The sequence below is a fragment of the Emydura macquarii genome, unplaced genomic scaffold, assembly GCF_026122565.2.
Source record: "Emydura macquarii macquarii isolate MOO-44397 ecotype Brisbane River unplaced genomic scaffold, CSIRO-AGI_Emac_v2 contig_1253, whole genome shotgun sequence".
Taxonomy (NCBI): domain Eukaryota; kingdom Metazoa; phylum Chordata; order Testudines; family Chelidae; genus Emydura; species Emydura macquarii.
The window spans coordinates 65,163,550-65,191,414 of record NW_027131390.1 but is presented as its reverse complement, the minus strand read 5'-3'; the positions used below and the strand labels follow the sequence as shown (position 1 = coordinate 65,191,414).

Genomic DNA, 27,865 nt, shown 5'->3' with positions numbered 1-27,865 from the left:
GCCACTGTCAGATCAATTTCTCTGGATTCAGTGAGCGGTCAGTGAAGACCTGCTCAGTCGATCCAGAAATTGACATACTAAGACCACCTTCACAAGTGGCATAGCGCTGCATTGACGGGAACATGGTTCCCGTCGGCACAGTGCAGTGAAGATGGCGTGCAGAAGAGGCGCAGAGAAGTCGATGGGAGTTACGGAAGTTTTTTGCGTAGCTTACGTAACTCCCATCGACTGCCGCGAATCCCGGACGTAAGTGTAGACAGGGTCTTAAAGACAAGGTAGCTGTACTGAAGGAAGGAGGAGTGGTACTGCCATTGCCCATCCTGGGGAGTTCCACCAGGGGTAGATGCTTTAGTTGAAAGCCAGAGTTCTATAAAAGCTAGCAGTGACTGCCAAGAAGATGCACTGAATCAGCGCATTAGTCGCCTTTTTCCTTATCCTGTTTTTTCCTCTGCCTGGTCCTGGAAACTTTCTCAGCTATAACAGCTGGAACAAGGCCACCCAATTAGTGGAGGTTATTGGCAACATGCATTGCTATATCCCCACCACAAGAGACTTTTTTCCATCACCACACAACACTGTGTATTCCACCACCTTCCAGTGCAGATGCCTCTTGTTTATACGAGTTAAACATACCTCCCACTTGGTTCACCAGTCTAATATAAAAATCAACAACAGATGGTTGTGAGATGCTCCATGTGAATTGTTTTGGCTGCATTTTGCCGTACTGTCTTAACATCTGTAATTTGAGGGGTGCCTAAGCCATCTAAAAAGAGTGTGTGAAATGGAAGAGATTTTGAATTACTACTGTTTTTCAATCAAAAAGCATTTTGAAAACTATGAGATGTTTTAGTGACAGGCAGGGTCCATGCTTGCTGTCAGATGTGATGTGTTCATGCATCATATCACAGTAGGCAGTGAAGTCACATAGAAAAGAAATATTTAGAACCATTGAGGGGGAACAGATACTCCAAACTCAAAAAGAACAGGCTTGATTATTTTCTTCCTGTCCAGGGCAGTTTGAACTCCTTTAGTTCTCCCTGCCTAAAACAATGTAGCACTTTAATTAAGGTCTAATTACAGTAACAATTTTTACTTGTCCTTTTTGAAGTTTAAGTTGCATAGTTTTCAATGAGAATGTCAGATCCTTTTTCTCTTGACTTGAATTAAACAACGTTATCAAGGAAGGAATTTTTTATGCAGGTAACCTACATAAGAGAGCACAATCATGTAAAATGAACTCGTTTTTAAATTGCCATGTCCACAGTAGAATCCTTTCAAACCTGCAGTGAGCCTTACAATATTACTGCCTTGCCTCAAAATTGGCAAGAAAATGTTCTCATTTAAATGCAGTACACTAAGAAAGGTTTCTTACACCTCGGAAGTGTACTTGAGCAGCTCACCCAGGACCTGAAAGTCAGAATGCCTGCCTGTATTCCAGAGTTGTCTACTGATTCCCTCTGTGACCTTGGACAAGTCAGTTATTTCTCTCTCTGCCTTAATTTATCCATATGGAAAACTGAAAAATAGCATGGCCCTTGTAGGGAAGGGTAACAGACATACTGCAAGTACTCTCATATCCTCAGGTGAAATAAGCTATAAATGTTAAGTAGTATTATGGAGGAGCAGCAGCATCTCCATTATCAGTTACATTACCACTAGCTTCTTTTATAAAGCGCTGTTTTAGCTCCTCCTCCCACCCCCCAGTGAAGTTTTTCAGCCACTGACTTCAGTGGAAATAGGCAGTATGAGTTGGAAGTCAATGGATTCTACTTCGAGTGTTTGCTCACGTCCATTCCAATATAGGTGAGTGCACGCCACTGTGCACGGGTTCCCGGAACTTTTTTCCCCTTAGTAGACCCCATAGGGTCGGCTCTGGTGCTCCCTGGAGTGCCGGGCACATGCTGCGGTATATGAGGCACCGCCAACCCTACGGCCCCTCAGTTCCTCCTTTCCTCCCATGATGGTTGCTGGAATGTCTCTTCTTTTCGCAAGTACCTTCCCCTTGTTGAACTTTGTTGTGCATAGTTAGTTAAGTGTTAAGTAGTTTAGCTTAAGATTGAATAGGAAGCCTGCAAGGGCTTAGGGTGGCCGGGCCATGCCTGGATCACCTGGCTTTAAGCCCTGCGCCGCTTGTGGCAAGACTTTTCCAATTCGTGAGCCTCACAATCGCTGCCTCAAGTGCCTGGGAGAGCAGCACCGGAGGGAAGAGTGTAGGATTTGTAAGGCTTTCAAGCCTAGGACTCAGAAAGAGCAGGACATTAGGCTGAAAGCCATTTTGATGGAAGCAGCGCTCTGACCAGCCTCCAAGCCGCCTCACTCTACCTCGGCACCGAGCGTCTCCTCGGTGCAGAGCGCACCACCGGCACCGGAGTCAACTCAGTGCTGAGAGACATCTCTGGTGCCGAAGAAAAAGAGGCGGCAGCGCACGGAGCGCACACACTCCCCCACACCACCGATACGGGCAGGGTTGAGTGCAGAGGTGCACCTGCCATGGCCCGTAGAGCTTGCTCCGGTGCCTGCATCTACGAGCAGGGAGCCTCCCCCGACTCCTGGGGGTGGGGGAGTGCCCCCGCAGGTGCCGTCGACACCGGAGGCTTGTCAGGTGGCAAAAGCCCTGATGGCCCTGCCCATGCCTCCACCCCCCACTCCGCCGAGGAAGAGAGGGCCAGTGTCCCGGAGCAAACCTGCACTGGGTCCTTCCAGAGGCTGGTTGAAACCCCCAACAGGGGCGGAAAAGTCTCCCGCCGGATGGTCACTGAGGGTAGAGTGTGGAAGCTCCCCTCTCAGCTCCGAGTCTCGATCAGTGAGCAGATCCTCTCCATGGTACTGAGGTCTGTCCCCGACGCCGGAGGCAACACAGACAAGGCGGCGCTGCTTGAGGGCCGCCTCACAGCGCAGGAACAGCTCATGCTCCCAGTCCCCGGCACCAAGCCGTTCGTCCAGGCGGCACCGGACCCAGTCACCGGTGGGGAGTCTGGCACTGAAAGGCTTGCCCACTCCAGTGTGTCGCAGATCCCAGTCTTTGGAGACAGGTTCGGCACCATGAGGCTCCTGATGGCATCGTTCCCAGTACCCTCGGACAAGCGGCACTGGAAGTCGTCGGTGCCGAGACGGGCATTGTCATTGAGCTCGGAGCACGCCTCCTCATGTTGGCACCATTCGCGGAGGCAGCAGTGATCTTCATCTGCCTCCTCAGAGTCATCGACGGGTTGGTCCCCGGTGCGAAGTGGCAAAGGCTGGAGATGGGCTTGACACCACTGCTCCAGCAGCTCCGGGTCCCGGAAGGGCAAGAACACTCGAAGGTCCAGCCGACGCCACCAGGAGGCTCATCAGCTAGTGCTTATGCCAGTCCGGGTTGGCCTTAAGGTACTTGGCAATGGCCCTATTGGGGTTCATGGGGGGCTCATATGGGACAAGGGACAGTGTCCGTCCCATTCTCAGGGGTGCAGTCAGTGCCCCCCCCGCACCAGACAAAGAACGTAAGGGCCATTCCTTGGAGGAGGAATCGGACCCAGGGGAGGGACCCTCCACGGGGCCACCCTGTCACCAGGGGGTCGAGCACCCACCGTCGTCGTCGTCGTCCTCCCCAGACGAAGCAGCCTCCAGGGACCACAGGACGCCACTGAGAGACTTCAGGGCGCACCAGGAGCTTCTGAAAAGGGTGGCCTCTAACTTGAACGTGGAGGTCCAGGAACTATCAGAGGAGGAGGATACCCTTTTTGGTGTACTGGGGGCAGAGGGCCCATCAAGGGTTGCCCTGCCAGTTCACGACAGGGTCCTTAAGCTCGCTAAGGCCCTGTGGCAAACCTCTGCCTCGGTCGCCCCTACATCCAAGGGCTCCGAAAAGAAATATTATGTCCCTTCAGAGGGATTCGAGTTTCTCTTTACACACCTGGCCCCGGGAACCCTGGTGGTGGATGCGGCCAATCAGCAGGACAGGCAGGGATACCAAGGTTCCACTTCCAGGAACAAGGAGAACAAAAAAATGGACTTGTTTGGGAGGAAAGTTTATTTAACTGCAGCATTGCAGTTCAAGATTTCAAATCACCCGGCCCTACTGGGCCGGTATAACTTCAATCTCTGGGACTCCCTCAGGCAGCTTGCTGAGGCGTTGCCCCAGGAGCAGGCAGCGGACATCGCTACGGTCCTTGAGGAGGGGATCACGGTGGCTGGGGCGGCACTCCAAACCGCCAGTGATGCTATGGACACGGCAAGCAGGGTTATGGCCTCTATTGCTATGAGGCGGTATTCATGGCTGAAGTGCTCGGGGCTCTCACAGGAAGTGCAGCAGTTGATCCAGGACCTCCCCTTCAATGGGTCGGGCCTGTTTTCAGACAAAGCCGATGAGAATCTGCATGGCCTTAAGGATTCGTGGACCACACTTCATTCCTTGGGCTTCTATACACCCCAGGCCTCGAGGCGACAGTCACGGCCCCAGGCACAGCAACAACTTAGGACACCGCCTAGGCCCTTTCAACCTAATAGGGGCAGAGACCGGAACAGGGGGTTCGGACAGCGTAACCGGCCTCCTAGCTCATCCTCAGCCTCCCAGCAGAGGCCCCCCAAAGGTTCAGGCAATAGAAAAGGGCAGTTTTGATGGTGCGCCCAAGGGTGGCACCCCTACCATCTCCCTGGATCCGTCCCGTCCTTTCTTAAACAGGCTAAAGCCCTTTTACAGAGAATGGGCAAACATCACATCAGACTGCTGGGTCCTCGGAATAGTTCTCCGGAGGATATGCCCTACAGCTCACATCCCACCCCCCAAACTCTTCCCCCCCATCCCTCTTCAGGGACCCCTTTCACGAGCAACTCCTCTTATAGGAGGCAATCACCCTCCTCAACCTGGGGACGGTGGAAATGGTCCCACAGAACAAAATAGGGAGAGGATTTTATTCCAAATATTTCCTCATCCCCAAGGCGAAGGGGTGTCTCAGACCCATATTAGACCTGCGCTGTCTAAACAAATTCATCAAGTGGCTCAGGTTCCACATGGTCTCCCTAGCCTCCATTATCCCTGCTCTGGATCCAGGAAATTGGTATGCTGCCCTCGACCTGAAGGATGCATACTTTCATGTATCTATCCTTCCCAGCCACAGGCGTTCCTTTCGATTTATGGTGGCTGGTTCCCACTACCAATTTACTGCCCTGCCCTTTGTCCTCTTGTCTCCCCCCAGGGTATTCACTAAGTGCATGGCGGTAGTGGCTGCCCACCTGAGCTGCAAATTTTCCCTTACCTGGACAACTGGTTAATCAGAGGCAGGTCCAGGTCCCACGTACAGGACAGTGTGTCCCTCACCTGTGCCGCATGCAGCAGGTTGGGGCTGCTCATAAACGAGCAGAAATCGACTCTATCCCTGGTGCAGCATATAGAGTTCATTGGGGCCACCCTGGACGCATCCCAGGCCAGAGTCTTCCTCCCGCAACCGCGGTTCAAGGCTATGGCTGAAATTATCGCCCAGCTGCACCGGTGTCCCAGGACAACAGCCAGGCATTGCCTACAGCTGTTGGGACACATGGCGGCCTGCACATACATAGTGCGGCTAGCTTACCTCAGACTCAGGCCTCTCCAGGCATGGTTAGCCTCGGCATATGTGCTGAGCAGACACCCCTTGAACAGGGTGATCACGGTCTCCCCCGTCAGTCCTAGCCTCCCTGAATTGGTGGAGAACTCCCGGGGCAGTGTTGAGGGGCATCCCCTTCAGGGATCTGACCCCATCGGTCACCCTGATCTCAGATGCCTCGGATGTGGGTTGGGGAGCCCACATCAGTGCCGACCTGGGCACCCAGGGGCTCTGGTTGGAGGAGGAGAGGCATCTCCACGTCACTGTAAAAGAACTCAGGGCCGTCAGACTGGCGTGCAAGGTCTTCCTCAGGTTCCTGATGGGCAGGATGGTACAGGTCCTGACGGACAATACCACAGCCATGTTTATATCAACAGGCGGGCGGGCGTGCTCCTCGGCCCTCTGCCAGGAAGCCATTCACCTGTGGGACTTTGCAGTGAGGCACAACTTTCACTTGTCCGCCTCTCACCTCCCCAGAGTGAGGAACGATGAGGCAGACCACCTCAGCAGGTCATTTTTACCCCATCACAACTGGTCATTGCACCCGGAGGTAGTGACTTCTATCTTCCACAATGGGGTGTTCCCCAACTGGACCTGTTTGAGTAATCCTGGAACAAGAAGTGCCTGAGGTTTTGCTCGCTCCGGGGTCGCAAGCCAGGCTCTATATCCGACGCGTTCCTCATCGAGTGGAAGGGGACCCTCATGTACGTGTTTCCCCCTATTCCGTTCCTGCCCAAGGTCCTCTTGAAAATCAAGAGGGACAGGGCATACATGATACTCATCGCCCCGGTGTGGTCAAGACAGCATTGGTTCTCCATGCTGATGGACCTGGCAATCGCCCCACCAGTGGAGCTCCCAAGATGACACGACCTGCTTTTCCAGGACCATGGTCGCCTGCTCCATCTGGACCTGGACTCCCTGCACCTCACAGCCTGGAGACTCTGTGACTGACGGAGGGGGAAAAAGCCTACTCGGCGCAGATCCAACAAGTTCTGCTGGGCAGCAGAAAACCTTCAACACAGATCATGTATCGGGCTAAGTGGAGGCGGTTCACCTGCTGGGCGGAGTCCCGGGGTATTCCACTCAGCCTCTCGCCTGTACAGGCGATCCTGGAGTACCTCCTTCAACTGAAACTCCAGGATCTGGCGCTGGCCTCCCTGAAGGTCCACCTGGCAGCCATTTCAGCCTTCCATCAGCCGAAAGAGGGGAGATCCTTGTTCTCCCACCCTATGTCACTTAGGTTCCTTAAAGGGGTGGAGAGGCTATATCCACAGGTCCGCAACCCGGTGCCTCCCTGGGATCTCAACTTGGTCCTCTCCAGACTTACGGGGTCCCCCCTTTGACCCCATGGCTTCATGCCCTCTGCTCGTCCTCTCTTGGAAGGTAGCCTTCCTGGTGGCCATTACCTCGGCTAGGAGGGTTTCTGAGATTAGAGCTTTGACCTCGGAGCCTCCCTGCACTGTATTCTATAAGGATAAGGTGCAGTTGAGACCTCACCCAGCCTTCCTGCCCAAGGTGGTCTCCCAGTTTCATTATAACCAAAATATTTTCTTTCCCGGGTTTTTTTCCAAACCACACAGTTCAGAGGAGGAGCGGAGATGGCACTTGCTGGACGTGAGGCGAGCCCTGGTCTACTACATCGATAGGACGAGGCCATTCCGGAAGACAACGCAGCTCTTCGTCACAGTGGCGGACCGGATGAAGGGATCACCTGTCTCTACCCAGCGCATCTCCGCACGGATCACTTCCTGCATCAAGTGCTGCTATGAGCAGTGAATGTGCCACTCCTAGGTGTCATCACAGTGCACTCAACCAGAGCTCAGTTCTCATCTGCAGCTTTCCTGGAGAGGGTGCCCCTACAGGACATCTGCAAAGCCACCACCTGGTCATCAGTACACTCCTTCACGTCCCACTACGCCATCATGCAGCAGGCGAGAGAGGACACGGGATTCAGCAGAGACGTGCTGAGGGCAGCTCACCGGTAACTCCTTCCCACCTCCAAGGTACTGCTTTTTAATCTCCTATATTGGAATGGGCATGAGCAATCACTCAAAGTAGAAAACAGGGTTACTTACCAGTAACTGTTCTTCGAGATGTTTTGCTCATGTCCATTCCACACCCACCCTCCATCCCTGCTGTCAGAGTTGGCGCTCCAGGGGGCACCAGAGCCGACCCTATGGGGTCTGCTAAGGGGAAAAAAGTTCCGGGAACCCATGCACAGTGGCGTGCACTCACTTATATTGGAATGGACATCTCGAAGAACAACAGTTACTGGTAAGTAACCCCCTTTTTTTTTTAACATTGTTACTATAAGTACTGTACAGGTAACCCTACTGAGGAGCCAAGCAAACATTCCCAGGTTTTACAGAAATTGGTACCAAACCCCTAGTTTCAGTAAAATTAGAACAACAGTAGAGTGGTTTATCCAAACTGGGACAATCCTGTAAACTGGATCTTGGTCTCACATTGACCAATCTTCCGTTATGCCAACTAATCTATATGAATAAGTAATTAAACTAAATAACAGCATTGGCTTTCTTAGGAAAAACAAATCTTACATTTCCCCCTCTCCTCCCTTTCTTCATTTCCCTGAGGACACCTGCCCACACAGAATTTATGTCTCTGAGTGGGAGGCAGTGAGGCATATTTCTGAAAATCCACTAATATATAAAGTACACAGTTTCTGAATTAAATAGAAAGATCGGAGGTAATTATGAATTTTGGTGTGTAATGTGCAAGTCCAACAGGATTTGAATTTAGGTAACTTTAAGAAAAATTAATAGGCAGCATGTTCAAAGTTACAAACAAGCTAAAAGGGAGTAATACAGTATTCAGGGGCTTCTATTCATAATACATTAAGCTTTACAGTCCCGTTTGTAGTACCACACATCGCCCAGCTGAGAGCCATTAAGAAAGGCAGCAATGCTTCCTCTCTTGGTTCCTGTGATTTATCAAGGCAAATAAGTAGTTTCACATTTACTTTTTTTAATCATTTAGCTATCAATAATTTTATACACTTGTTGTTTTCAAGGTAAATGCTAATCATTAATCTGGGGTTTTTGGAAATAATCATAGCAGCGCTAGATCTGCTTTCATTATGTACTGTTTAGATTTGTTCTATCCACTTTTACGATTTACAAAAATAGTGTTTGGCTGAACATCTCATACTGAACACGTTACGTAAGAAATACAATATCTTGGGTGGGAACAAAAGTGCTGTCATTTCATAGCACCTTTCAAAAGTTTTAATCTTCAGAAGAGTTCAGTAACAATCATCTTTTGTCTGTATGCTGTCAACTATGCAGTGTAGTGTGCATATTTATATAATCTCTAAAGAATGAGTTTTGGCTGAGTCTTGTCACATACGGTTCCCATTAAAAGAGGGAAACATGGTTCCAGATGTGTTGCTTGGCTAAGCAAGGTTTGTGTTTAGTCTCTTTTAGTACAGTACCTCATCAGTATATGTCATAACTATTCACCGTTAAAAAGAAATTATTTTCAAAATAGCTAGTGAATAATCTGTTAATGTTCTTAGGGTGCTGAATACTAACTGAAAAATGTTTCATGCATCAGATTATAAGCCATTTAAAGTTATTTATGATGTAATAAACATTTTTATGTCAACTGCTTCTGCAATTCTTGATCATCCTGTTATATATTCCCCATTTTATCATCTTTTTTTAAAAAATCTTTTAAAAATGTTGCTTCTTTCTGGGAAAAGTATATTCCATTATACACTAAAAGAATGGAAGTTTATTTTGGTCTTTGCTTAGTACTCCTAGTTCTGCCTTATGAAAATAAAGTACAATAAAATATGTAATTGAATGTCTCTAGTGGTATTTGTCTTATTGTGTGGATTCTTTGACTGCTTAGTGAATTGAACGTGATTCAGGAAAACAGCATTTTAAAAAATACAGGATGTTCTGCAGGTAATTTAATTTTCAATTTTGATACATTTTATTGTACTTAATAATGCTTATGTTTGGAGGGATTTTTTTATTATCTTCTGTTGGTATAAATATGTTTTTCCCATATGATGGGTCAGATTGGGAACCATTACAGTAGTGATCAGTTGCTCAGATCGGGAGTCCTGTTGGAGTCAGTTGGTTTACTTGTTTACATAACTACATATCAATGGCAGTAAGAGTGAGAGAGAAGAGTTCACAATTTAGCCCTAAGAGTATATATTGCTGCCTTCTCCTTCTAGAATCTAAAGATGCAGTATGAAACAAGTTCATTTGCTGTTTTGTAAATAGAGGGTCTCCCCTGCACAGGTGTAACCCACTTAGGGAAAAGATATCTGAGTTCCCTGTGCAATCTTCCTTTGGGGGTGCAATTAGTCTCCTTTCTATTTCCCAATCCCTGGAAGGAACCAGGGCAATCATGGTAGTCAAGTGGTGTACACATAAATGACCCTTGCCTGTATTAATACACTTCTCAGCTTCACTGGCCCTTGAAGAGCACATCAGTGTGAGTTATGCTTCCAGATACTCCTTCAACTGCACTATCTCTAGAATCCTCTCCTCAAAAGAGGCTTCAGAGAAGGGATGAGGAAATAGCACAGATCAATACATATGCAGGTTGTATTAACTTTGTGTTTCCCCTGCAGTCTGAAAGAACCTAGCTGGCTCCCCTGCCCAAATCATGGCATGTTTCATCCTTCTCCTTCCTATTCTAAACATTATTTTTTGAAATTTTGTCCTAGCCTGGGACCTTGAAACTCAAATCCCATCTCAGAGTGAATTCAGAAGGCTATAGACCTAGCTATGTTAGACCTTAAGTTTTTAAATATTGTTGGCCGGCACTTAAAGAAAAAATATATACAAATAATTTTTTGCATAATTTAAATATATTAATTCTGGGAGCCGGGTAACCCAAATAAGTTGGTGTTAATAGGATATGGAGTCATTCATCAGTCTCTTTCAGATCTGGTCTAGGCTAGTAGGCAATGAGATTCATTACCATATGATGGTCCTTTGGTGATCTTGTTTGAGATGACGGACTCATTTAATCTAAATCATGGGTTCCCAGACTATGGCACATGTACCACTGGCAGTACATGAACCTGGTGTTCTATTCAGTCATGTAATCTTTTTTCTTTTTTGAAGAAGTAGATGATATGTGAACTAATAAAGTTTGAGAGCTGCTGATCCAGACCCCATTGGGCATATTTGCTTATGAATATGCCACCATCTCGGCTAGAACTACTATATATCCTTATTGGTTGAATCATCATAAAGACAACAATCAAAGAGGAATAAAATATAACTATCCTCTTACTTTTAGGGCTGGTCCCTCCATGTCAGGATTGAGCAGTTTAGCGGCAATATACACTTGCTGCTGTCCATGCAGTACTTGCTATGTGAATAATCCTAGGTGTTCAGTCTTCAGGTCTATCAGTCTGGCACTTCTCACAATTAATATGTTGTTTATTATTATTACTATTTTATTTTTATTTTATTAAAAAGCTTCCTTAAAATTAACACAAATATACAAATTCATTTTGTTAGATAAAAACTTATAAAGCCTCAAGGAGTCTTTCCTTAGGAATCTGTTATAAAATTACATATTCCTTTGAGTCCTTTGTTAACCTTACAGATTTGTCTGTAAAGCAGGTTTCCTTCATGAAGTAGCAAAGCTGACAGAACTATCCCCTGTGTTTCACCCTAAAATTGTAAAAGCAACACTACATCATAAAATGTTTGTTATTTTAGAGTTTAGTTACTTAGGGCCAGATTTTTAAAGGTATTTAGGCACCAAAGATGCAAGTAGGCGCCTAGAGGGATTCTCAAAACTGCCTAGGCACGTAATTCCCATTGTGGGAATTAGGGCCCAGATTTGTAAAGCTATTTAGGCATTGTGTTATAATGCCTAACTGATTTAGGAGCCTGTCTCATTTTCAAAAGGGATTTAGGCACTTAAAACCCTAAATCTCAATAGGATGAGCACAGAAACACCTAAATACCTTTAAAAATCTGGCCCATAGTTTAATCTAATCTGAAATATTTATCAGTTTTCCCTGGAGCAGAAGGGCAATTCTTTCTCTGGTAACAGGCATAAACAGAAGACAATGAAGATTAAACTTAATTTTAGATATCAAATTAAATCTCTCTTAATGTTTTGAGTTTTTGGTTGCTATTTTCTCCTGAAGAGTACTAAATCTGTTCATATGATTTCACAAGCTGATTTTCTGAGTTTGGTTTCTTCATAATGGCATTTTGCTCAAGTCCACAACACGTGCACACGTTTCCTATTCTTAGTTTTATTGTGTTATCTATTTTTAAATACAGAACATCTGGTGAGTTTTATGAAGAGAATTATCCATGAGTGTGTGTCACATAGGCTGCAGGAGGGAGTAGGATGTACACAGCTACTTGCACAAAAATGGGTGAGATTTTAAAAAGAGTTCCAGATAAGATTTTCAAATGCTTAGAACCCACTGCTGGAGCCAGATTTTCCAAAGCATCCAAATGAGTTAGAAACACAAGTCCCACTTTGAATGCTTAATTGCTTTTGAAAATCCTGTTCAGCTATGGCCTTATTTTACATATTGTGACCCAGTGTGCTGAACTCTTGAAAATTTACACTAAATCATCAACATCTAAGGTCTGATGTAGACCTCACTGAAATCAATGGGAGTCCATCTATTGACTTCTATGTGTGTTATATCAGGCCCTTAAATTTTAACAGAAAAATCTCCCCAGCAAAGTCCTTTCCAAAATCTCGGGTGTGACAAATTCCATCCTACTAATGGGCAGAATGGTGAACAGTATTAGCACCATATAAATTGAAATAGCAAGGCTAGATGGCAAATGCCTAGACGATCTGGACTTTGTTGATGATATTGGGGTACTGGGTGATATTCCCAAAAAGTTAGACACAGATAACCTAGCAAAAACAACAGGCCAAACAGTGCTCAAAATTAGTGATTCTAAAATGAACGTGTCGTCTTGAAACCCAGACATCAAGAAATAACATCACTTTAGAAGGCAAAAATATCAAGAAAGTAGAACAGTTCACCTACTTTGTCAGTATTGGCTAACAAAGATCTCAAGAAAGAAGTGACATCAAAGATAGGAAAAACATCCATGGTGTTTACTAAAATTAACAACGTACGGAAATTAAAGATATACAGTACCAAAATAAAACTGAGAAATGTCAGTTCAAACATAATCTCGGTGCTAACATATAGCTGCAAAAGCTGGAGATCTACCAAAACTTTAGACAGAAAACTAGATGCCTTCAAAAGTAAGTGACTATAAAAGATTGAGTATTGGTTGGAAAAACTTCTTCATCAGCAAAGAAAACAGAGAAATCACCAACCAGCAGCTTGTTTCCACCAGAATCAGAAGAAAGTGCTGGGCATATTTGGGGCATGTACTCTGGATGCCAACACACAGACTCCCATGGGAAGCTGTCAAGTGGAAACCAACTGGTGTGAGGAAACAAGAGCACTCAAGAGAAATCTGAAGAAGAATCCTTAGCATGGAAGTTAGAACTGTCAATCTCAACACGTTAGAGCAGATGGAAGCATCAGCAAATGACAGAGGGAAATGAAAGAGGCCACCCTGTGTGCTAAAGTTGGTGCAAAGGAAGGACGTAATGAATGACAAAATGGGATTTTGATGGAAGTTCTCCAATTATTCTCATTCTCTCTCTCTCTCTCTCTCTCTCTCACACACACACACACACACACACACACACACACACACACACACACACACACACACAAAGGTGAGGGAGAGGGTGTGTGTGTGTGTGTGTGTGTGTAATCTATATATAAATGCACACAGAGAGCCAGATCCTCAAGTCATGTAAATTGACATATCTCCAGTGAAACCAGTGGAGCTGTGCCAATTTACCGCAACTGGGAATTTGCCGATGATAGGCAAGAGCTATTTTGAGCATTTACTGTTGTATAGTTCTTAATATAGATTTTTAGATGTTTCAGTTTCCTATACTCCTATGGCCATGATTCTGTCAACTTCAAGCATGTAAGTAATCCCATTAATTTAAGTGGAGCTACTCATATGCTTAAAGTTAAGCATATGTGTAAGTATTTGCAGAATTGGGTCCTTAGTTTCTTTAGTAATTTCTGTTTTACTTGCTGAAATATAAGCATCCTCCATTTATGACTTTTCTGCTTCAGAGGAGAAAGGGTTGTGACTAGACATTGTTTCAAGGTATTTGTTTGAATACAGTCATAGAGTTTAAGGCCAGAAGAGACAACTAGATTATCTAGTCTGACCGCCTGTGTATCACAGGCCATCAACACCACCCAGCACCCACACACAAAACCCAACAACAGCATAGGAAGAGGAGAATGTGTTGTGATTATTTTGTGATGTTCTCTCACTTTTAGTTATTGCTTCTGTGTAGCCTTTCTTGGTTACTCCTGGCATTCCATCTGGAGGGAGTTGTTCATTTATTCATTTAGTCTGTTTGATTTGTCACTATGACATGTTTTCCAGTATGAAGACATACTGTAAGGTAACCAGGGAAGGTTTTAACTAGGGATTCATTAAACCAGGGTTATGAAAAAGAGGCAGTGAAATGTATGAAAGGGCCGTAAGGTTAAAACAGGACAAGTCAGAGTCCAGCCCAGCCAGCAAAAAGGAAAAGGGAAACACAAGAGACTGTAAATTAGGATAGTTTATTTCATCCTCTGCATAGCTGCCAGTTCTCCCAATCTGTCCAAAGCTGTCCTAAATTATAAGCCACTATCCCAGAATTTACCATCCTAGCTGAACTCCCGAGCAGTTGGGGTTTTTTGTTACCCCTTCAGAATTTCCTTGCAGCCACTGAGAACTACTGTGGTGTCTACTTGGGGGGCTTCCATGCTGCCTCCCCTTTTGCTGCACATCTGCTGGATGTGAGTCAATGAGGAGTGGTCAGGAGGCTCCAGGAACCCCTCTTCCCCAAAGCCCACCCATCAGCCCCAGGGTCCAGTCACCCTCAAAAGCTCCCACCACTACCCATCTAGGTGCCCCAGGTTCCCTCACAAATGTTCACCACATAGCTGCTTCTAGACTCCCCTCACCAGTCCACCTTATAGCTGTCCCAGGCACAACCCCTAATCCCCACTACCCAAATGTATTGGTGTTGTGGGGATGAAAGGGGAAAGTAAAGGGAAATGACTTGTGTCACCAGTTACCTGGGTAAGTATTAGTTCCTTTCATAGCTTCAGAGCTATATCTTCACATGCCAAGTGACCAGCTATGAATGGACAGAATTTGCAGTGCTCAGAGGTGATCTTTCAAATAGCCCTGGCCGCTGAGTGTGTTCTTATGAATTTTAGGTTATTTTCTCTGTTGTTTATTTTCCTCTTCCTCAAAGAAGAAGAAAACCTAAAATTCCTGTCAGTGAATGCACATCCCTCAAATGCTCAGACCCTGGTTACCCAGCATGTATAGAAAATGCAAAATTCTGCCAAAATTCTCTGCATGTTGGCAACTATGCATCTGGCAGAATCAGGTGTAAGTTAGCTTTTGCTTAATGGAGTTTGGCTTTGGGTTTGTTTGGTTTTTTTTGAAGAAGGAGAATGCCTAGTTCTGGGATGGAGAAATGCTCTGCACAGAGGTGTGTTCCATTAAGATGCAGGCTGCAGTGTTTTGTTTTCTCCCCCTCTTTTCCTCACTCCCTCGCTCCCCGCCCTTCTGTTACCTTTAGTTGTCACAAGCTGCTTTGCTCTTTCTGACAGGTCAGTTCTATAAAGACATTTATGCCTCCCGGTGGTACAGTGAGAGCTGTAACTGGTATAAATAGCATCTGTTACAGTTCAGGAGTGAGCTGTACCTCTGATTTTTCTCTGACCCTCCATAGGCAATTGTTTCAAGTGAGGCCTGCACTTCTCTCAGAATGGAATCCTGTGATTCACCCCACTTTTGATGGGATCACCAGGTTGTAAAAATCCGTTTCTCAACCATGCTACCTGCAGCAGGTCCAAATAGGTTTGACCCCCTGCTACAGAATCTTCTCCTGTGACCAGCTTGTAAATTCAGTGACAGAGAACAGCTTGTTCACATCAGAGTATGATTTATTTGGCAACCCTAAGTCAGGTATGGGCAAACGTTTTGGCCTGAGGGCCATATCTGCGTATAGAAATTGTATGGTAGGCCATACAGATGGTGGGGGGGGAGTAGCCGCCGTGCTATGGCCAGGGCACTGTTGGGCCCACGTGGTGGGAGAGGGCGGGGAGGAAAGAGTGGGACTGTGACGGGGAGTGGCTGCTGCCGCACCACACAACTTGTTCTGCAACTTTTCTGCAGGCCACCGGTTGAGCTGAAGGCCTGATGAAAAGTTCAGACTAACCATATGTGGCCCACGGATCATAGTTTGCTCACCCCTGCTCTAAATAGAGAGAAAATTAACAAAAGTCTAAATGCATATTGTCTTATCTAAACTTAGCCCTGACATTGGGGCTGGGTGAGACATTGGGGCTGGGTGAAATGGTTGCCTCTGACAGTCTGAGCCTCAGTCAGCCTCTCTCTCCCTCAGGACACAGGCTGTCATTTATCCATTTCAAAGGGCCTTTGGTTGAAAGTTTCTGCCAGAAGATCTCCTGAAGTTTCAAGAAGGGCTTCAGAAACTGGTCAGGTTTATTTATGCATTTCTTCAGAGAGTGATGGAAGTAGTCTTCATACAGTGGATTTCTAGTATTGTCCATTTGAGCACCAAGCAGCTGCCTATCTATAGACATTATTTTGGGTTCCTGAAGGATTTATCCCTTAGCCAGCAATAAATAACACTCAAATCCACACATATACACACTCTCACGGTCTCTCACTCACTCATTTACAAAAATTAATATGGCTGCTTTCCACATTCCTCATGGCATAGACTCATAGACTCAAAGGTCAGAAGGGAGCAATATGATCATCTAATCTGATCTTCTGCACAACACAAGCCATAAAACCTCACCCATCAACTCCTGTAATAAACCCCTGACCTATTACTGAGTTATTAAAGTCCTCAAATCTTGGCTTAAAGACTTTAAGGTACAGAGAATCCACCAGCAAGTGGGTTGTGCCCCATGCTACAGAGAGAGGTGAAAACCCCCAGAGCCTTTGCCAATCTGCCCCAGGGGAAATTCCTTCACAACCCCAAATATGGCGATCAGTTAAACCCTGAGCATGTGAGCAAGACTCACCAGCCCGACACCGAAGAAGGAATTTTCTGTATTAACTCAGAACCCACCCCATCTAATATCCCTTCACAGGTCATTGGCATATCTACCAGCAGTAGTCAAAGATCAGTCAATTGCCAAATTAGACTGTTCCATCATACTATCACTTCCATAAATTTATCAAGCTCAGTTTTGAAGCCAGCTAGGTTTTTTGCCCCCAGTGCACCCCTTGGAAGGCTATTCCAGAACTTCACTCCTCTGTTGGTTAGAAATCTGCATCTAATTTCAAGTTTAAACTTCCTGATGGCCAGTTTATATTCATTAGTTCTTGTGTCCACATTGGTGCTGAATTTAAATAATTCCTCTCCCTCCCTGGTATTTATCCATGTATTTATAGAGAACAGTCATATCTCCCTCAAACTTTTTTTGGTTAGGCTAAACAAACCAAACTCTTTGAGTCTCTTCTCATAAGGCAGGTTTTCCATTCCTTGGTTCATTCTAGTAGCCCTTCTCTACACCTGTTCCAGTTTGAGTTCATCTTTCATAAATATGGGGGACCAGAACTGCACACAGTACTCCAGATGAGGTCTCACCAGCACCTTGTATAACGGTACTAACACCTCCCTATCTCTACTGGAACTACCCCGTCTGATGTATCCAAGGACTGCATTAGCTTTTTTCACGGCCACATCACAGGTTTACGTGCATTTCTGAATAAGGATTTAAATAGACAAAACAAACAAAAAGTGGAAGAAAGGAAATATAATTATCCCAATTTTTAAAGCAGGGAACTGAGCCACAGAGAGATTTATTTGCCTAGTGTCACACAAGAAGCCTATGGCAGAGGTGGGAGATAGATGAGCCCTCATTTTCTTAGGCCTTAAACACAAGACCATCCTTTCTCTCTTTTTAATGATGCTCCGAGTCCGATAGCATGTAACTAAAGCATGACATGTTAAACAAAGTAGGGATTTTTTAAAAATAAAACTTCCATTATTTAAAAACCCAGAATAAAATGTAGGTCTGGCAAAGACTTCTGTAGGCAAACATTTTGGCTAAGTACTTTCTTCAGTTGCTTGAAATTCGAATGTCAGTAACACTTCTGATCACCACACTTACATTAGATTAAATAACAGCATTTTCATTACTGAAAACTATAGATAGTTCATCTGAATGTGTGTTCCCTTGTGATGTATTACATCAGGTAGCATTGTCTCTCATACTGCTAAACATAACATGACAACTAGCCATAACCTACACATTTAAATATACCATGCTTTTGATTATCTACATATTCTTTGTTAAAACCGGCAAATTGAATCTTGGGTTTGGGACCAGATAATGTTTCCACTGAAATTAATGGCAAAACTATCAATGACCTTAATAGGAAGTGAATCAGGCTTTTAATCAGATGAACTTGTGGTCCTTTGGTAAACTAGGATATTACATTCTTTAGAGAGTTCTAATCTTAAACCCTGTGAAAAAATATTATGAATTGACATTTGTACTTCTATTTTAGTACATGGCCATTACAAACATAAAACAATAAAATTAAATGAAATAATGCAGTAATGATGACTCTTCAATTACACAAGAAGTGCAAAAGATAAATAAAACAATTTGGATGTATGGTCAATAGTTGTATTGCTGTTTAAGCTAAAGAGGGCATTCATTTTTTTTCTTAATAAGTGGAATAAGTTTTTCATAGTTTGTACTGTTTTGATAATGTTCTTTTAGGAGCTGATATTATTTAATATCAATGCCTAAATGGCTGATATGGCTCTAACATAGGAAGATAAATAAAATAATGTCTCAGCTATTCCCTCTATTCAACAATGTCCTCTTCATATACAGAAATGAGTAATATATGGTAAAAATGATTACATATAGTATTATTTTATATTTGGATTAACTGCTTTCGATTTACACTGAAATTGTCAATGCAAGGACAAAAATGACAGTAATTTTAGTATAAATTCAGATTATTAGATTAATTAAATTTGTGTTTCATTGCCATGTAGATTTATGACAAATGTACCAATAAAGGCTTCAATGTGAAATGTAAGTCCAAATGAGATTCTTTTAATTAAAAAAGGAAATATACACGTTCCATTAAAGCTGCTTGAAAAGTAAAATCATGCTATTTTATGGGAAGGACTTTTGCATGGCACTTACAGTTCCTAAAAATTACTATATTTAGGTTTTTGTTTAATATGCAGTAATTCTAGTAATTTTATACAGAGAGTATCAATTGTCCTTTAGTCAAGAAGGTATTATAACTATAATAACATCCAAGTAAGAAAAAAATCTTTAACAAAAATTTACTATACCGCTGTTTTTAGTTCTGTTAGCAACATTGGTGAAATCCTGTCCCTGTTGAGGTTAACTGGAGTTTTCCCATTGACTTCAGTGGGGTGAGGATTTCACCCTGTGGTGTGTGGGTGATTCCTCTGCCCATGCAGAGTCCCTTTGAAGTCAGAGCGGCTCTACAGTAGTGCAGGGGGGTCAACACAGCTTATTGCAAGATGATGATCCATTTCTGAAACCCTTACACTGGTGAGAATTTACTACACAAGTAACCCCACTGATGTCAGTGGCCATGATCCTATTCTGACAGTCACACAGGTGGACCATGGTGCTCCCATGGAAATCAACTTTCAGTGGCGCTCTGTGCAGACAGACCTTTGTGCACATACAGTTCTTCATGCAGGTTTGGTGCCAGTGGGACGGCCTTCATGAGTTACTGTTCACCATTGTGAGTAGGAGTTCCACAGTCTAAGCCTAAAAGCATGTAGGGTGTAAATGACCATGGGTAAAATATCTGATGTCCTTGTAGAATATCTGATTTGAAAATACAGAAGTCCCCCTCCCCTGGCCTTTACTTTACAGTTTTTATAAAATAATACTGGTAAATATATCTTAGAGAGCATAGTAAGTTACTTGCAAACCCAGGCTAATTCATCATAGAGTAAATCGATGATAATTACGCCATCATTTTCATAATGTTATTCAGATATGAAAACATCAAATATGTGGTGATTTTAAAATATAATACAAAGCATTTAAGAATAATTACCTGTATATGCTAATCTAAAAGACATACAATCTTTACATGGAAATAAGGATGTAATTACTGTATTAAGAACTATATTTAGTTATTTGAAAAGCAGGACAACATTTGCAAAATGTATTTCCATATATTTGCATTCAAAAGTTTAAACTAATTTGCCTTGGTCATCTTGACGATGCTGTTTGAAGAAATCAGTGTTGGCCTAACATTGCTCCCATCAAAGTCAATGGTAAAATTCCCATTGATTTCAGTGGGAACAGAGTTAGAGAAACGTTGAGCACTTTGAAAATCCCACTCTATTTTTTATTCTTTTCCCCTCAGGCTCAGAATGCCATGGGAAGAGCAGGGTAAAGGGAAGGCACTTTAGGACACCACAGATGGAGCATGTTGGCTGGGGCACCTGGACAGAATGTAGTCTTCACTGCACTGCGCCGATGGGAACCGTGTTCCTGTCGATGCAGCACTACGCCACTTGAGAAGGTGGTCTTAATACATTGATTTCTGGATCGACTGAGCGAGTCTTCTCTGACCGCTCAGTCGATCCAGAGAAATCGATCTGAAGGTGGCGACTTTGCCGCCATCAGTGAAGACGTAGCCTAAAAGAAGAATGCTATGCCTACATTGGAAAGTAATGGGATAATTCCAAATTAGTTCTGATATGATGGGAAAACAGTCATCAGCAAGTGATGTGGTTTGAAGGAAAAACTTTCTTGTCATCAGTTCCAAGGTGCTGGGAAAGCTGCACAATTTGCTCAAGTCCAGGTGCATGTGGGGAACAGAACTTGTTATGAGCTGGCAATCTCAAGGCACAAAACAGGGCAATACAAATACAGGATATATGTTACTGAATATTCTTATGAGTTTCACAATAGATATGCAACATTAATTTTAAAACTTTTTTCTGTCAGTGTATACTTAATGTTTGTTGTCTTGTATAGATTTAATCCATTTCCTCTTGCATCTATTAAATCTCAGTGAGGGGAGCTTTCCAATAATCATTAAAATGTCATATTCAGTTTACACAGGGCATTCAAAGATATACTTTCATGAATCACCTGGATTTTTTTTCAGAAGCAGACTATTCCCTACTTTCTTTAAATTAAATATTCCAGAAAGGAGACAGTTTCCCTGTTTCAATCTCTCTTTTGAGTCTATTGCAAGAGGATACTTTAGTAATAGTCTGTATAAGTACGTAGAAAATGTGTCTGCATGCATTTGCTTTCTTATACCTGTGCAAGCACCTTGTGAAATTTGTTAGATATTTAGATTTACAAATAGCCATCAATGTGCACAAACACGAATGTTCATATATAATAAAGCAGGCATGTGCCAGCAGATATATGTACATATAAGTTGGCCAGTTCCGTTTAAAAACATTTTGAATGTCCTATAATATTAAAATAATCTGTTAACTTGAAATGTTGTTATAGATTTCTCTCCTTATTCTTTCCTTTTGTGTATTACTTCCAGGTTGAAGTGCCACAAAACAGAAAATATATTTGACTGGCTGATTCTCAACATGAATCGTGCTTTCAGCAGAAAGAAAGGTAAATAATTTGGCTTGCATTACATGGGAGACTGAAGCAATTCTGCATAAATACTTGTAAAATCAAATATTAGTATTACAGAAGAAATCCTTTCTGAATAGTTGTATTAGATCAATTAATTTAAAAAGGAATGACTTTCTGAAAATTGTCTGCAGCAAGTCACTCCAGTTCTATAGCTATGAAGAGTCTTCTGTCTGGAGTATAAGGCTGTGAGAGCCTGTACTGAATCACATGCTATTTCCTTTATTGATTTCTGACCAGAGGGAGTGCAAGAAGGCATTAGAACAGGCTAAAGCGAGGCATGAAAGCCTCTGTGCTGCTGTTTGTTGTTTCTAGTGATTGGGCTCTTATTCCCAGTGAAGCTGTTTTTGGAAAAGCACGTTTTAATAGAATCAAACCACCCTGTGCTACAGAAACTCTTTGTTCATTCTGTCGACCTAGGCTTTGAAGGCTAAAATTAATCTTGTGTTTATGTTGGAAGAGAGACTTTCTAAAAGTGTACATATCTATTGCCAGATAGTCACTAACAGCTAAATATATCCAGTTATGGATTATTGATCTTTCAATTCATTCAATCCCTTGTTCCTGGGTTGTCGTAATATATTTAATTTTTAGATAGAGGTTTACAGATAGATTTCCTTTTTAAACAAATACAAAAAATTTGTCTGATGTGACTGAAAATATTTAACAGAAAATGATCTTTGTGTATTAATAATGAGAGAAACATTAACAAATAAGAGCTGCATCTTCTGGGCTTGGGTTGGTCACATACTTGAAACAGATTCTTCTTCTAAAGACACTTAAGTGAGAGAGACCCAGGATCAAAATCTCTGCAGGTGTAAATGAGTGAAACTCCATTGAACTCAACGTGAATGGCTCCATTTACACCAGAAAAAAGTTGGCCTCTCATTTGCCATATCCAGATATATAAAGTTAGAAGCTTTAGAACACATTACAGTAACAATATCTCTGTGACCCTTGTGAAGCATACATCTGCTTAGTTTATTGATGCTAAAGCCTCCAACCCTTCTATGTGTAGTTATAGATTTATTTCCTTGTTCAGAGAACAATCACACGTCTTCCTGGTGATCCATTGTGTTTCTTGGTGTTGCCTAGTTTTCCCTAGTGTATTTATTTTTATAAATAATTTTCACACATTTTATATTAGTTTCCACATTTTTTTTCACAGCCCTGAGAAGAACTTTTTCTTGTAAATATCTTTTTCCCCTTATTCTACTGTGATGGATGCTGATATTATTTGCAACTTGGACCCTCCCTCCATGAGAAGTAGCCTGTTCTTCCAGACCTCTTGTATTTTGTGGTGGGGTTTTCTGGGTAGTGTACCTTGCTACTGGGTTATCCTATGGTCAGGTACTTCCTTACTTTATCATTGTGGCTCCTGATCCTCTAAAGCTCAGGGATGTAGCACAGAACAAAGTCCCCATCCCCTCTGCGATTCCTCCCCCACCCCCATGAATTTTATGTCTTATGTGGCCATTATATGTTCAATTAAATAACAGTAATCAAATTAGGTGAGGGCTTTATTGATTAACTGAAATCTCAAATTGAATAGGAAATATCAAGCCCACCATCTTTCAGCCCAACAATGACAACTGAAAGTATGCATAAGTGAATATTTAATAAAACAAAGAACTTGAGTCGGGAAGCATTGGTTCAAAAAGGAAATCATAAAGAATTAGAATATCTTTGCAGACAAAAATTGTAATTGGAAATAATATGGGTATCTGGTTAGAACAGATTATGGGAACAAAAGCTTCATGGAACAATACTTTTCCTGATTACTTATGTTAAATTGCAAGATTAATCTAAGATCACCAAGTATCATGATTACTAAATTTTGATGCTTATGCTTTAGGCATCTGATCAAAGTAGCATAGAGCTCAGTGGGAACCTTTCATTGACTTTAATGGGAGTTGGATCGCCTACCCATTTTTATATTTCATTTTATATTTCAAAGTACTTTGTGTTTGCGTTGTATAAACATTAAATAATTAAAAAAACAGGAAGAAGAAATGAATATCAGAATGAAAACTATCTACTTTTAAAATCAACTGATGCAAATTATATACCAATTTATAATAATAGTGTTTTTATGGATTATATGCCTCATTCAAAACTAAATAAGACAACTGGAGGGGAAAGCTGAGATGTCATTTTCAATGATGATGGAAATTTTATTTTCCCCCTAAAATATCCTTTGCAAAAACAGCACTGTGGAAATTCCTGCTTCTTCATTGTCAAAAGATGTGAAAGTTTTCTTTAGGTCAAACACACACAAATATGTTTTTCTGTGTATTCCTCTGACCTGTTTTTCTGCTCCTGGTCCTGTTCTTACCATGTACCACTTTTAATTTAGCTTTGTATAGTCATATAACCAAGCAAGTTGACTATATTGAAACACTTTATCTCCTCAAGTGCAGCAGTTGACAGTAATATTAGTAGAGGTGGGCAGAGATCACACTCTCCCTCATCTCAGGTGCTTCCCTATGTCTTGTCTTGTCTTGTCTTCAGTCTTAGTTGTAAGCTCTTCTGTAAGCTTTAATGTGTTATAGTAAAGAAAAAGCTCTGTAAATGTTGTGACTACATATAAGTGATCTTTTTTACTATTAATGATATTCAAATGAACAATCATCAGTATTTGGGGCCATCTCTTAAAGGGTGCCTGCTTCTCTTACTGGCTCTGTAGCCCAAGTTGTATAGATATTACTGTCGAGAGTGATCATGCTGGTGCATAAACAGGAAAGTTAACAAAATGGAGCTACTGTTTGTTAGTTTATGCTGCATTAGAACCACAGGAAAAATGTATTATTTTTGTCTGATGGAAAAGGGACATTTTTAAGCACAGGGAGAATAATCGTACACAAATGGTTAAATAGCCATGATTGGATGCCTACCAGGAGTGAAAGAAGGAAGCGCTGTTTCAGAACAGTGCTGCAAATGTAAGAATTGATTGATGCCACATTTATTCACTCTGGGCCAAATTAAGCATTGAATTACAAGCTTTAAAATCTCACTGACATGTTCAGGATGTGGATCAGCACTGAATTTGGCCCATAGTTTGTTATACTCTAGTGCTCTGACTTCACCGAAAAATAAATGCACAGGTGTCAGCCTTAGTTTCAATATGGGTACACAATTCTACGTCCAGACTTTTATTTTGTGGGAAAATCTGAATTATCTAATATCATGTGGAAAAACATCATATTTAAGAGCTATGATTGGTACCAGGTTACTGATTCATGAAACATGGAAGATACCCATTACATTAAATGTAATACATTGAAATAATAGCCTCTTGTAAATTGCAAAGTATGAGAAATTGTATCTGTATGGACAGCTGAGCCAAATCGTTGTGGTTTGTTATGACAGTCATTTATGGAAATATAGACGAAATTTAATGAGCAAAGTTTGAAATATCACGAGAACGCCTCAAAGAAAAGTTACAGAATACTATCTCACTTGAATGGATTATCTATATAAAATGATCTTTAGAATTATTATAAACTCATGCTATATTTCACAGTCAACATAAGATTAGTGTTTCCTATTACTTTTTTGGACATAAGGAGAACAAGTGAATCCATAAAAGTGAGGAGGAAATAACTATGGCATATAAATAAATATAAAAATCAATTTCTTCTACTGCTAGTTTCATTTGGTTTTATATTTCTTATTTAGATGTGTGAAATTATCACAATTTTTTAAACAAACAAACAAAAAAGTATTTTCTATTGTATTATGACCAGTGGACAGTAGCAGAAAATTTTTTAAAACATAAAGAGAAAATATTCGCTGACCATATACTTTAAAACTCTCTGTGTGGAATGCATTAGAGTTTTTCCAAAATTTTAAAAGTTATCTTTGTTCTTTTTGTGCTTTTGTTGCTGTTGTATTATTTTTTAAAGATAGTCACTCAATAAGATTTGCCTTTTCACAAAAGTCATGATCACCTTCCTAAAAGTTATATTGCAATAGAAAACCAGGCCTAAACAAAAATAAAGCAAAAAAGCCAATGACTAATGAGAGTGCCTAGCTTTTTTTCCTCTAGACAACCACACATCCAAGAGCAAAACTTGTAAGGTACGGAACTGCATGCCAAATAGCCCTTTGCTACTCCAGCTCATTTCTCTTCTGTTTGCCTTTTGATATAGAAATTGGATATTTTCTTCTTAATACTTCTAACTTGCTTCAAGTGTTAGAATTTTTGCATGAAAGATTATCAAATGATTTCAATGAGCCCTGTTAGTGTTTGAAATATAATGACAGGTGAAACCTGAATTTCAATGACAGAGGCCCTTTTGGGTCAATAACCTAACACATTTTATTTTCTAAGGGCCTTTTGTAACTATTATATTGTTCTCAATAGGCTGCTGGGTTTCCTTTCCAGTATGTAAAATATGAGAGAGAATTCAAGAGTCTTTTCTTTATTATGTAGGGCCAAATTTTCTTGCCCATTGTCCGCTGCAGTGGGGTGAAAATTAGTGGAAGATGGGGCATCTCTGCAGTATGCTTTCATACTACCCCAGGATCTAAGCAAGTCCCCTGGCATTAATTCCAAGCAGAAGTCATCTATGGATTTGGGGGAAGGGAAGTTGTGCAGTGTACAGCTAATGGCAACATGGTTTCCAAGTGTAACCACGAGTGAACAATGCAAAGGGAATGTTTCTCTGTTGGGATGTCCTTTCATCTGTAGGGTTTTGATCTGATTTCCTTTTTAGAATTCATGCATTTGTACCTGCCCCTCTTCGGTCTCATATCCTCCACCATAAGGGGAGCATTAGGCAGCAGCTGGGAAAGTTCTAACTCATAAAGTATTTGCTTTATATTCTCCTCTCCTTCATGTTTCTCTGGGTGAGAGGATAGTGTGGCCCTTTAGTATTTAGAATGTGGTATTTTCCTGTTTGCTAATTTGTCCAGAATATCTATAGAGCATTCTTATAATAATCATGTTATAGATTCCTACTTATCAAAGTATTTTAGGTAGCTCAAAAAAAAAAAGAGCTCTGATTTTTCACCTGAATAAAATAACCAATTTTCCCCTCTGCTAAGCTTAGGAAGCTCCTTAGAGGTTTATTATTTGCTTTCCAGGCACTGAAGCTGTAGCTTTCTAGAACAGAATAGTTTTTATAGAATGTTGAGCCTCAGTCTCTTTCCTCCTAAGATTCAGGATCTTGGGACAATTAAAACAGCTTAATGTACATAAGGTCAGATATTCCACATAGAGGCTTTCAGGCCAAATACTTTCAGCTCTAAAACCAATAACTTATCGATTTAGAATTGTTATTCGTTATTGCCCATTTGTATAGAAGTTGGGCACAGTGGGCCAAATTTTCAAAATTGTCACGGAAATGTGGCTTCAACAATTGCACATGTGCCCAAATCCTGCAGTTGTGTGGAAAAAATGGGTAATTTTTAATGTACTGTAGACAGGCACTTAAACATTTGTGTTTGCACATAGAAGATTTGTGTGTATGTGTGTGTGTAAAACTTCCATATAGACAGATATGTATGTGGATACCAGGCAGTTAAAGGTCAGCAACGTTTTGGTGGAAAGACCTGTTTTGACAACTGTTGGTTAAATTTCTCTTGCTTCACACTAAAGCATATTTCTTAATCTTCTGAATTGCTAGCCAACATGAAAAATCACTTCTTATCCATTCAATTAAATTTTGGAGATGTACTCACAGTGACATAGCCTGAAAAGAGTTATTTCATACTTTGCTCACTGTCTTAGTCTTATGAAACTGCTGGAAAATTAGCAAGCATATCCAAACTATGATTAAACTTGCAGTATATTTTTGTCAAACTCAAATGTTTTCCTAGGAGTAAAAAGTATTGTTTTTCTTATTCGCATCTCTTTTAAATAGTTTTCTCTACCGTTTTTTCCCTTTTGGATCCTCCATTCTCAAATTTTGCACCATTGTAGTGGTCATTGGATGACTTTCAGTTCATTTACTTTGGAATGTTTCCAACAGTTCTATAAGACGAACCGTGATTTAATAAAGGTGTTATTAAATGTTAACAACATTTACTTGGTATAAAGAATTTATACTTTATACCAGAATAAAGCTTGGTGGATATTTTTTTCCTTCAAATTTCACAAGTGAAAAAATTTCATTTAATTGTAGTAATATCCAATAATTCAGAAAGGTAGCAACATACTAGAGTACTAAAAGGGAGAAATGTAACTGAGAACTGTCAACTTTTTACCTAACAATTTCTCTATTGAAATTTCAGGATCAGTTTGAGCCTAAGAATGTAGATATGCAGTTGTGATTGCAATTTTTTCATTGACCAAAGCCTGTACCTATCCCAGCCTGATTATCCTGTTCATAATGCAGGCAGTAAGATTCTTGTCAGGCACTATAGAGGTCACAGCAGTCAACTGAATTGAGCCACCACTTTAGTTATGTTTACAAATGTTCTAATACTGTAACCCCTTTAGTTACATGCTGAACTTTTGGCTGTATAATAGAGCAGCAGCCTCCTCGTGGCCAGGCTGGCTTTGAAGCATCCTGCCTCAGTTTCTGTTTTCTTCAGG

At 41.8% G+C, this 27,865-nt stretch overlaps 1 protein-coding gene across 6 annotated transcripts in view; it reads left to right on the top strand.

Annotated features, from left to right (window-relative positions):
- Positions 1 to 27,865, top strand: part of GULP1 (GULP PTB domain containing engulfment adaptor 1) — a 253,662-nt gene that overhangs the window by 117,596 nt on the left and 108,201 nt on the right. For all 6 annotated transcript variants that reach the window (XM_067549053.1, XM_067549051.1, XM_067549050.1 and 3 more), the window contains exon 3: positions 21,227 to 21,303. In XM_067549053.1, coding sequence (XP_067405154.1) covers positions 21,276 to 21,303 — 28 coding nt within the window. In that variant the 5' untranslated portion in view covers positions 21,227 to 21,275. The remainder of the gene's footprint in view (positions 1 to 21,226; positions 21,304 to 27,865) is intronic.